Source organism: Phyllobates terribilis, unplaced genomic scaffold (assembly GCF_046119375.1).
Source record: "Phyllobates terribilis strain yellow unplaced genomic scaffold, ASM4611937v1 Scaffold_8__6_contigs__length_399053987, whole genome shotgun sequence".
In the NCBI taxonomy this organism is placed as follows: Eukaryota; Metazoa; Chordata; class Amphibia; order Anura; family Dendrobatidae; genus Phyllobates; species Phyllobates terribilis.
In genome coordinates, this window is record NW_027362768.1 from 108,266,915 (window position 1) to 108,279,005 (window position 12,091).

Genomic DNA, 12,091 nt, shown 5'->3' on the forward strand with positions numbered 1-12,091 from the left:
TCTTCTGGCTTCAGCTTCCACTATGACAACACTTCCTGTCGTGTATTTTAGCAATTCCAATAGTAACCGACATACTAGGCATGCAAATCACTGGTTTTGCACTACAAAGATATTTGGTATGCAGCAACACTCCGTTCCCATATCGCCCCTGAGGTTTAGGAGGGGTCCTGTGCACATGCTCAGCCCCTTCTTTAGAGATTAGGATAGAATTGCTAGGCTGGAAATATTTGGAGTTTGCAAATTCCCTTAATGTTTCCATAGTTACTACCGCTATCCAGAGTATTCATACAGGGCGGATATGCTGCAGATTTTCTGCCTTGATTTGTGGGAGGAAAATTCACAGAATCCTACAAATCTCTCCATACTCCAACCTGCATGGAAATTCACCATACATCTGATTGTGAACGTGCAGCACGGTGATCAATGCTGTGGATTCTTTTCTTAGCAATGATTAGAGTGAAATCCGCAGCAAATCTGCATTAAATTTTGATGAGTCTAGGTGGTGGGAAAATCTACAGCGTGTGAACAGATCCTAAAGTAGTGATAACTTGTTTTTGCTGCCTATTTGACATATGATGTGGTTCTACTAAATACTAGTAAAAAGAACGACAAAAAAAGTACATTTTGTCCAGCTGGAAGGTTATAAAATTTTGCAACTCATTTTTTGTGAGGATGGGTGGCGGGGGGGGGGGGGGGGGGGGGGGGTTGATTGGTCTTTTGTTCTGTAAAAAAAAAAAGTAAGGCTGTGTGCCCACGTAGCATTTTTCAAGCGTTTTTGATGCGGAATTTCCGCAGCGTAAACGCTTGAAAAACGCTTGGTAACACGCACCCCATGGTCCCCAATGGGATTCCGCAAGTTCTATGCACATGCTGCGGATTTTTCCGCAGCGTTTATGCTGCGTTCAAAAATCCGCAGCATGTCATTTAATTTTGCGTTTCCGCAAGCAGAATTGCCTTTGTTCAATGCATAAAAAACGCAAGGCAATTCCGCATGTGGAAAACGCGTGATAAACGCGCGAAAAAAGCGCGATAAACGCGTGCGGAATTCCGCATGCGTTTTTCCGGGAGAGGACTTGCATTTATGCAGCAGAAATTTTCTGCTTCATAAATGCAACGTGGGCACATAGCCTTAGAAGCTTCCACAACCCTGTCTTTAGCAGCACATCAGGGTGTCCTCATTTGGAGTACAGATGATGGAAGTGAATGGGTCAGCAGATGTCTCACTAACTCTAGGGATAAGCTGATGCAGGAGATAGTTCTGATTAGCAGAATGTAGCAGGTCACAGCTGCTGACCCATCACTGCTATCATCTGTACTCCACATAAGGACATTCTAATACCAATGAAGGCAGGCAAATAAACTGGGAGGGGGGTGGGGGTGGGAAGCTGGGGTTTGGAAGCCACTTTTTTTTTTTTTTGCAACACACAGATGAATAGAAGCAGCCTATAAGGCTATGTTCACACGTTCAGTATTTTACTTCAATATTTGGAAGCCAAAACCAGGAGTGGGTGATAAATACAGAAGTGGTGACGTGTTTCTATGATACTTTTCCTCTGATTGCTCCACTTCTGGTTTTGTCTTTCAAATACTGATGTAAGATACTGATGGAAAATGCTGACCAAATACTGAACGTATGAACACGGCCTGAGGCTATGTGCTCACGTTGCGGAACTGAAGCATATTTTTTACGCTTCTCCCTGGCGGGAAAAATCGCATGCGGATTTTACATGCGGTTTTCCCACCAGGTAGAAGCATTTGTCAAGCGTTCTTCACATGCATTTCCGCATGCGGGTTATCAAGCGCTTTTCCAAGCGATTTTAGCATCATTTGGAAAGTGCTTGACAACTTGTTCACACTATATAAATCCATGCAACCGGCATGGATTTATATAGTGTGACCAAGTAATAGTTAAAAAAAAAGAATCAGAATGGTAAAAAATAAAAAAATTAAGTTTATACTCCCTTTCCGATGCATTCTCTGCCCCGTCTGGAGTCTTGAGCGGCTCACGCTGTTGTGTGCAGGACCTGCGGTGACGTCATTGAGTCATGTGATGGGTCACATGACTCAATGACGTGGCAGGTCCTTCACACAACAGCGCGACGGCGGGAAAACACCGGGAAGACATCAGAAGATAAGTATAAACTTTATTTTTTCTTTTTTTTTTTTACAGGTTCTTTGGTACCCAGGTCTGGATGAGAGTCTCCTCTCATCCAGACTTGGGTACCATCCGCACATTGATTCCGCTGCGCTTCCCCAAAATTAAGGCTGCGTGCCCACATTGCGTATTACAAGCGTATATGCTGTGGTCAAAAATCCGCAGCATGTTCATTAATTTTGCGGAAGCGCAGCGGAATCCATGTACGGATGGTACCCAAGTCTGGATGAGAGGAGACTCTGATCCAGACCTGGGTACCAAAGAACATGTAAAAAAAAAAAAAAAGAAAAAATAAAGTTTATACTTATCTTCTGATGTCTTCCTGGTGTTTTCCCGCCGTCGCGCTGTTGTGTGAAGGACCTGCCACGTCATTGAGTCATGTGACCCATCACATGACTCAATGACGTCACCGCAGGTCCTGCACACAACAGCGTGAGCCGCTCAAGACTCCGGACGGGGCAGAGAATGCATCAGAAAGTGAGTATAAACTTTATTTTTTTATTTTTTACCATTCTGATTCTTTTTTTAACTATTACTTGGTCACACTATATAAATCCATGACCGTTGCATGGATTTATATAGTGTGAACAAGTTGTCAAGCACTTTTCCAAGTGATGCTTTAAATCACTTTGAGAAGTGCTTGATAACCCGCATGCGGAAATGCATGCAAAGACGCTGCAAAGACGCCTCACAAACGCTTCTACCTGGCGGGAAAAACGCATCTAAAATCCGCATGCGATTTTCCCGCCAGGGAGAAGCGTAAAAAATATGCTTCAGTTCCGCAACGTGGGCACTTAGCCTAATGAACATGCTGCGGATTTTTTACCGCAGCATATACGCTGCGGAAAAATCCGCAGCATGGGCATTGACATTGCGGAATGCCATTGGGGACCATGGGGTGCGGATATATATGCGTTTTACAAGCATTTACGCTGCGGAAATTCCGCAGCATATACGCTTGTAATACGCAACGTGGGCATGCAGCCTTAAAGTGATCTGCAAGTTAATAATTGGGAGGGTGGTGGTGAGGGGAGTTCCCTTCATTTATATTTTTTAAGAAGTACTCCTAGAAAAATGTTTTCTCTGATAGTAATATACATGAATAGTAAATCGTAGTGGTATTGGTTTCCTAGTGATGTATTTATTATGCATTGCTTATACAGCGCCATTAATTCCACAGCAATTTAAATGCATTATCATCACTGTCCCCATTGGGGCTCACAATCTACATTCCTATCAGTATGTCTTTGGAGTGCGGGAGGAAACCAGAGCATTAGGGAACTATTGTCTCAGAATCCCACAACATTTTCACTACGATCTGAAGTTTTTTTTAATGCTTTTCTATGACCATTAGGTGGTGGCTCTCATAGGAATATGATTCAGGTAGATTGTGGGCACATATGATGATAGATCACAATGCACTAAATTGATAAGAAAACTCCACCCCATCTACCTCATGTACATCCCCCAGGTGACATTTTCAGGGAGGGCCTCTTTAGTTGAGATTATCTCCATCTCACCGCAGTGAGATCATTTTTCCTATCCGGCCGCTCTGACACTCCAGTATTTTCACAGCTGTGATTTCGCTCAGTCGTCATTTCAGAAGGGATTTACCAATGACGCTCAGACACCATCATCACAGCTGCCAAAAACAGAGCGAGGGCTGAGGAAGGGAACCAGCTTCACAGGTGATGAAGGGGGGAGATGTCAGTACAGAAAGCCAGCGCACAGTGACCGCATTTCCTAAATCTTCAGAGGTATTAATGCAGACAGACGGCTGCCGGATTTCTGCCAGGTACTGACAGCTCTGAACCAACATCACAGATCGATCGGGTCCTGGACAGACCGGCACTGATCACGGGTGACAAACATCAGCTCAGTATAATGTGATGGGCAGGATGGATTTCACAGGGTTTGGCATCACTGCCAGAAAGTAATCGTAAAAATTGTGATAGCTCATTCAACAGTCCTTAGTATAAGGCCACGTGCACACGTTCAGTATTTGGTCAGTATTTTACATCTGTATTTATCACCCACTCCTGGTTTTGGCTTACAAATACCGAGGTAAAAAAACTGACCAAGTACTGAACGTGTGAACGTGGCCTTAAGGTCCCCATACACCGATAAAAGCCGTACAAAAATCTAATGCGCATGGGGAGCTCCCTCCACCCGAGAGATGAAATTGGGGAAGAGAAGGCTCCGGCCTGTTTGGGTATGTGCACACAACGTCTATCATGTAGGATCACCACGAAACCCAGATGAAAAAGCTTAGAAAACTCAAGAATGAACATTTCTTATGTAAAAATAACTTGCAGCCTCTTATGGTACAAGTCTCCTAAAGACGCCCACATAGCACCCATGAGGGTTGTGACAACGGCTGTGAAATCGGCTCATTTCAAATTGGGAGGTGTGGCAGTTTTAACATCTAAGGGTATGTGCACACAGAGGGTTCTCTATTAGGCTATGTGCACACAGTGTGTGTTTGATGCGTTTTTTCTTTCATGTGCAGAATTGGCCTTAAAAACGCATGTTAATCCTTATCCCAGCATCGCCTATGAGAATTTGGAAGATCTGTGCACATGATCACGAATTTTCTTGACAGGATTTCATGTGCATTTAAATCTGTAGCATGTCAATTTTTTGTACGTTTTTCCAGGTGTTTTCCCTATGTAATGTATTGGCAAAAAACATATGGTAAAACCGCAACTAAAAACTAAACCAAAAACGCGCGGAATCTCATTCTGGTTTAGGCACAAAAACTCTGAAAAAAAATGCTAAAAACTTTACACCTGCCTTTTTTGGTGCATTTTTTTTCACCACCCACTACTTCCAATGGGTGAAAAAATGCTGAAATTAGTGACCTGCTCTATTTTGCAAAAAAAAACATGCAAGGTACAAAATCCTTAACCAAAAAAACACACGTGCATGAGATTTCTGGAATCTCAGACTTTGCTGGTACTGCAAAACGCAGCTGAAAATTTGCATTTAAAAAAAAAAAAAAAAAGCATAAAAAACACATGGTGTGAACATAGCCTTAAAACTACAAATACAGCAGCAAAGAAAAACTTGCTGTTCAAGGGCTCAGGCTTTTCAGCATTTTTAACACTTCTAGCAGGACATGAAGTACTTTACAAGTCTACGGGAAGGCTCAAAGGACGCCATCTAAAAACAAGATAGCAAGTGCTCAGTAAATGGCCAAAGAAAACCCGCTTCGGGGCAAAAAATGCCAACGTGTCCTTAAAGTCTTCATCTTGGAGAACTGGATGGGTATGTCCAAGTTTTAAAAAACTTGGAGAGGGGGGGGGTGGGGGATTCAGGAGAGATCGCTTTATGTCCAGCTTACAAGGGTACATTTATGGCATATCTAGAAATTACGAGAAATGTACTAGTTGATGATCACTACAGCCATGGAAGCCGCATCTCTCTCAAGAACGAGCCCTCGGCCTCCATACAGAAGAATGAGCATTCCTGCCACTTCTTCACTGACCGCGGCTTGTGTCCTGTTCACGTGATGGATGCGAGTCAAATAATTGGTGGGAACAGAGTCTACTAAATATTTATGGCATTTTCCAGTGAATATATCATAATGTACAAGTTAGGAATACCTGATTTAAAGGACTTAAAAAAAGGTTTGTACCAAGATTCTAAGTCATCCCCCATCATAGACATAAGGTAATAATTTACTAATTAATGGGGGGGAGGGGTTCTTCATTCTCTATGGAATTGGTGGAGATGGCCAAGTACAGCAGCTAGAGCATGCTTCACATTATTCAATGCTTAGTGCCCCCACCACTCATGACATCCCTTCTGCACAGTCCATGAGGAGATGGCAATAAAGAACATGGCGGTGGCACAAGAAGTAGAATAACGTGGAGGATCGATTCACTAGCTGAGAGCCGATTCACCATTTTTTCAATAGTGAAATATCATTTTGCCCTTTTCCCGCAGCAGGTATGGCACATGGGAAAGTGCCCCACATCTCCTGACAGTTTGCCTTTAAATAGCGACTGTTGTGATCTGTGGACTAGTGACCACATGAAATGGCTACTGCTACAAGTTAAACCTTGATAAACCTTGAAGTGTGGACTCCACAATGGACTTCAAGTCAGAGGGGAAATATCTAGCGAGGCAAACAAGGCAGCTGGCCTAGTATGGAGTCTGAACTACACGATGCAGAAATCCTAAAATTTAGTGATGTCACATTTTAGATTCTGATTTTCTCCTTTGGAGATTGATGCATATTAAGGTCAGCAGGTCAAGACGTTAGGAGGCAATGCTCACTTCCTTAGAAGTGGTGAGTGGGTCTGGATGTCGCCAGATAATTTTAAGATGGCCATCTGTGGATGTGGCCCAGGTCTCCCTGAACAGCAGATGTATGGGGAATGAAGGATTGGGCATGTTGGATTTTGTCACACGTGATCCTTTTAAGCCACTGCAATGGGTGACTGTCTGCAGCTTACACCCAGTCCCTAATGAGAACAGATGCCAACAGTTAGCCGGCTAGGTTCACACAAGACGAAGCTTGCAGTTTTTTTCCAAACTATTACAATGACAGTGGAACTGAAACCAGACAGACCTCATTAGGCTATGTTCACACATATTGGGTTTTTCAGCGTCACAAAACTGCACCAAACCTAATCTCTGGCAGGAAATCAGCTGCGTCAAAAATGCAGTTTTTGATGTGTTTTATTTACTGTCCTTCTGTCTCTATTTATGCATGTACATAAAGTTCTGTGGGGGGAAAAAAAAAAAAAAAAAAAAAAAGAACCCCATTCTATTTTGCCATCAAAAACGCTGATGCAAGTTTTGGTGCGTTTTGGGTTTTGAATGTGTTATTTCAGCGTTTTTCTTCACCACCCATTACTTCCTATGGGTGAAAAATCGGTGAAAGCGACATTCTATTTTCCAAAAACCCAACCAAGGTACAAAATACACAGCAAAAAAACAAACAAAAATAAGATGATTTCTGGTTTCTCAAAGACTTTGCTGGTACTGGAAAAAGCAGATGAAAATTTACATAAAAATCCGCAGCAAAAAAAAAAAACGCTGAAAAACCCAACATGTGTGAACATCGACTATAAGGCTGTGTGATCAGTCAAAAATACAGGATCCCAAATGCAAAATAAATGAATGGTAACGGACATGGTTACTGTATCTGGTGTCAAAGTATTGAACTTCTTATATTGAAGAATCAGATAAGAAGATGGCAATACTCCAAGAGGAAATCACCTGTACTAGAAAGCCCAATACCATGAACGGATCACGGGTTACACCTCTCCACTATCAGAACCACTGCTTGAATATATTGCATTATGGACCACAGTTTCTATATAAAAAAACAGTCTCCTGTTCATGGAAAACTTCATATGACCTAAAATATCACAGTATTTCATACACATTTCACTTACAGTATATATTAGTGTAAAGGATTCTTACAGCAATGGAAAATAAAGCGTCCATCAACTTATCAGCATCGATCATATACATATGGTCAAGTCAGTCTATAGCCAATGAGCAGAATACAGGCTGGATCTCTGACTACAGACTACCATTAGTAAAGGACTATACTTGTGCTAACAGGTATAGCCCGAGGGTAGACATTTACTTATGGTGGGGGGCACCGTATAGTAACTATATATAGAGGGGGGCACCGTATAGTAACTGTATATACAGGGGGCACCATATACTAATTTCTGGCTTTCAATCCAGACAGAATATCATGCAATTTCTGCAATCAAAGAAACCATCTGTGTTTTAGTTTGATTTCTGAAAGGCGTCCTCTGAATTCTTAGATTCTTGTGCGAGAAGCAGCAAGCCCAGGTGTCACACTGAAACCGTATGCTCCATCTCCAGTTTATTTATTTTTTACGTAAAACTTTGATATTCAAGGTGATCTGTAGGCATTATGTATTGGCATTTTTACTTGGGCGGCTTCCACTATGACGTCACTCCCTAGTTATAGTTTTATACTATATTTGAAGCTGTAACATCAGTAAAGCCAGCAAAGCAGCTTGAGGAAAAAAGATGGCTGACTTTCCTGAAGAGGCTTCATTTAGGAAGATCTTGGCAGGACTGGTGGTGTCTTAAAGAAGTCATGTGCAAATACGTGTACACCTTGACAAAAAGTGATCTTTTAGATCATCCTTACATAATTTTCCCCAAGTAGTTTTAGCAGCTGATCTCTGGCAAAACCACCTAATTTTCATTACATCATTAATTGCAGGAGTAAAAATGGACAAGCTGGGGCTTTAAAATCCACACGGGACAATTTCTGCTGCAGATTCTCTCCACGGCATTGGGATGAGATTTGGTAAAACCACATCCACTTTCCTGCTACTGCCATTGAACGCTCTGCAGCATATCCCCTTAGTTTAAAAATACCCTAAATAATCTAATCTATGTTAGTAGTTTATGTATGTAATTCTTTGGTTCAGTTATACAATATAATTAAAGATTAATGACAGATTGGATCTGCAGACATAAAGCTGAGTGTTCCTTTTGGAACAACAGTTTGGCCATTACAGGGATGTGACGTGTTTGTACCCGCAGCGTCCTTGAACATTGATGTTTGCATAAATGTACTAACCTCTGCTGCAGAGCAGCTTTTATCCTCACCGGTCCTTTTCTCTGTACTTCCTATAAAATCATTAAAAAAAAAAAAAAAAATCCTTCTACCATAAAGGTCCGTGTGTGGGAAACAGCACCACATATTCATGATATCAATCTATTAGCCAATTAAAGAGTTATTGTGAACTCAGCTTTTTTCCAAAGAGGCTGCCTTTTGCTATATATATATATTTTTGGACCATGTTTTTATTTACTTAAATCACAGAAAAAAGAAAAAAAAAGCCTCAGATTTCTCTTCTGCATTACCCGTCTGGCGAGACTGTACCTTCACGTTGGGAGATCCGTGGCCAGTCCTCTACGGATCACCAACTATGCCTGTGTGAACACAGCCGTAGAATACTGTAATGCCAAAACATTTTAACACACACAATACAGCCACTAGTCACATCCTGTTTAGCTGCCAAAAAAATGAAAAAAAGTTAGAAAAAAAGTTTGATTATGTCCCCAAAAACAAAAAAAAAATGTAATGTGCACGTATATATACACACATGTGGCATAAGTGACATGTGTAGGAGGCATTTAGAAGAGCCAATTGTCAGGAACAAATGTTTCTATGAAAGCTCGTTTCATAATAGGCCTGTCTAAACAGGTTAATCACCCCATGAACAACCAAAAAGCTCGCTCGTCGGGTGAAATTTAAGCTCACTTGTTCTAGGTAGCACATTGTTCTGGCTAAGCAGGAGATGTGCTGCTGAGAACAACTATATTCTACAAGGTACTTTGCAAAGAAGTGCAGGCGCCAGTCTAAACAGGCTGTTAAACGACTGCAGATCAGCTTCATGTAGCCAATCGGCAATCGTTTAACACTGCAGATTGGCTAGTCTACATGTATCCTATAGGTCCCCATACACATTACACTAAATGTCAGCTGAAGCTGTCGATATCGACAGGTTTGGCCGACTGTCTAATGTGTATATGGGAGCAGCCCGACGGATTGTTGGGAGAGATGTTTATTGCACACGTCTGATTTCGGACTGCTGATCACATGGTGCTCCCGGAGATGACCCATCAGCTGACGTGTCAGTCGGCGGCGTTCCTGTCTATGGGTTAGTTGGCTGCAGCATTGTTCGGCCAGCAGCCATCTAATGTGCATGGTCAGTTTTACATAGCGATCAGCTGAACACCTCCGGCAGCGACTCATCTACCTGGAGAAGAATGGGATCGGATGACTGAATTCTGATTGTGTGATCCGATCATCCGGAGATGGTGTTGGACTAGAGATTCAGGAGGTCCCCTTATACATGGAATAACAGTCTGCTCTTGCAGAAATAGTCAGGTTCAGATTGCTATAATGCGCATGGGAGCCTTCAAGGTGCAGGAAACACTGAAGACGACAGATTCACTTAAAGGGGTTCTCCACTACTAGGACAACTCCTTCTTGATCTAAATGTTTGGCCCTGATAAAATAAAATATCGTAAGGCACCATTATACGCATCTGGCTGCAATACAGAGCAGCACGGTGGCTCAGTGGTTAGCACTGCAGCTTGCACCCCTGGGGTCCTGTGGTCAAATCCCACCAAGGACAACATCTACAAGGAGTTTGTATGTTCTCCCCATGTTTATGTGGATTTCCTCCAGGTTCTCCGGTTTCCTACCACACTCCAAAGACATACTGATAGGGAATAAAGATTGTGAGCCGCGATGGGGACAGTGATGGTAACGTAAGTAAAGTGCTGTGGAATTAATTGCGCTATATAAGTGAGTAAGATAAATATTGTCCATCAGTGAAAAATTACATATTACCCCAACCATCTAAAGACAGCCAAAAGTGACACTGCCATCCAAAAACCCAAAAAGGAAAAATTAGTTCACATTCTCCAATGCAACACATGGTCACGTAAGCTACAATAGAGCGTTTACCTGAAGAGGTCGAGTACGGACATACTCGGGCAGATTCTTGGTCGGAAATAAAAGCTGCGGATCACCGTCCGGCTGCACTTTATGCCCCTAATTTAATGTGCGCAATGATTTACCATCACAAAGCGTATAGAGGACGAGGATGGACCGAGCCATGCCTGAACTCCGGGAAGCCGCGTCTGTACACAGAAAGAGCAACCTTTGTCCTCCTATATCAAACATGGCACAACAGGGAGGACAAAGGCTCAGACAACATTGCTTCACATTACTAACCAGTACGCAAAAGGATATGTTGGCTCTGAGCTCGGATTAGTCAGCATGCTGCTGCAGCGTGTGTATAGGGTGTATACAGGCAACGAGCACTGCACACATCCCAAAAATCACTGAGAACGAAGAAGTAACAGTGGACGCACAATGGCAACTCAAAGGATTGCTTTGAAGCCATAACACTGGGCATAATTTAAAAATACCTGAAAAATAAATCTCCGATGAGCAGAACTCATTCTGCAACCAACAGGTAATTGGGATTTTATAACCGGTTCATAGACGCTCTTCCAGCTGGATTTATTACCGCATATGGGTAAGAAGAAAACTGCAACATCCTCATCCGATGTTACCGAGCTAATGTCAGGAGCTCCGGTTACTGCACTAGTCACATATACGCATAGTCACCAGATACTCGTTTCTAGAAATAGCGCCACATTGTCCATATCTGGTATTGCATGTCACTTCATTCAAGTTAAAGAGAATCTGTCACCAGGTTTTTGCTATGCATCTGATCGCAGCATGATGTACGGGTCAGAGACCCTGATTCCAGCAGTGTATCACTTACTGGTCTGCCTGGTGTAGTTTTGATAAAATCCCTGTTTTCTCTGCTGCAATGCCCAAATTGTGGAGTGGTGTATAACCCACCCACACCACCGATTGGCAGTAAGCTGCCAATCCGTGGTGGGGGAGGAGTTACACAGCAGTCGACTAGGAAGCTCTGTAGTCGTGTAGTGTTAAATGGTCTGTCAGCACAGAATGACTGTTCAAACTTAGTCCCGCTGCTCAGTGCTTCACGGCACAGCCAATCATTTACATAAATCTTCCCACCTGCTTGTTATTCCCTCTAGTTCCACCCCCTCTTTGATTGACAGTTCTGCCTTCATAGAGCCAGAGAAGAATGGAGATAGATGGAAGCCAAACAGGTGGTAAGGTGCATTTAAACAATTGGTCCAGCCATGATGCACTGAGCACCTGTACTTGGTTTCAACAGTCATCCTGTGCCGACCGTTCCTTTAACAGGGCTGACCTGCAATTCCAGACAAACTCCACAACCAAAAGTAATGCTGTCCGCTAAGATTCATATAATCAGCGCTGCAGCCATCGGAAATGGTGAATCACACGGTAACTATCTGGAGTGTAAGGGTTGTGTGGTACTAAAAGCTGTGGCCATTCTACCGCAAATA

The 12,091-nt window shown here is 42.7% G+C and overlaps 1 protein-coding gene across 7 annotated transcripts in view; it reads right to left on the minus strand.

Moving 5' to 3' along the window:
* The window catches only part of EVI5 (ecotropic viral integration site 5), a 156,216-nt gene that overhangs the window by 97,629 nt on the left and 46,496 nt on the right, over nucleotides 1–12,091 (minus strand). The window contains exon 1 of one of the 7 annotated variants that reach the window (XM_073643194.1): nucleotides 10,644–10,843. The exons of 5 other annotated variants lie outside the window; for them this stretch is intronic. In XM_073643194.1, the coding sequence (XP_073499295.1) occupies nucleotides 10,644–10,666 (23 nt within the window). In that variant the 5' untranslated portion in view covers nucleotides 10,667–10,843. Of the gene's footprint in view, nucleotides 1–10,643; nucleotides 10,844–12,091 lie in introns of those variants that run through there. One more of the 7 variants, XM_073643198.1, reaches the window with a different exon arrangement.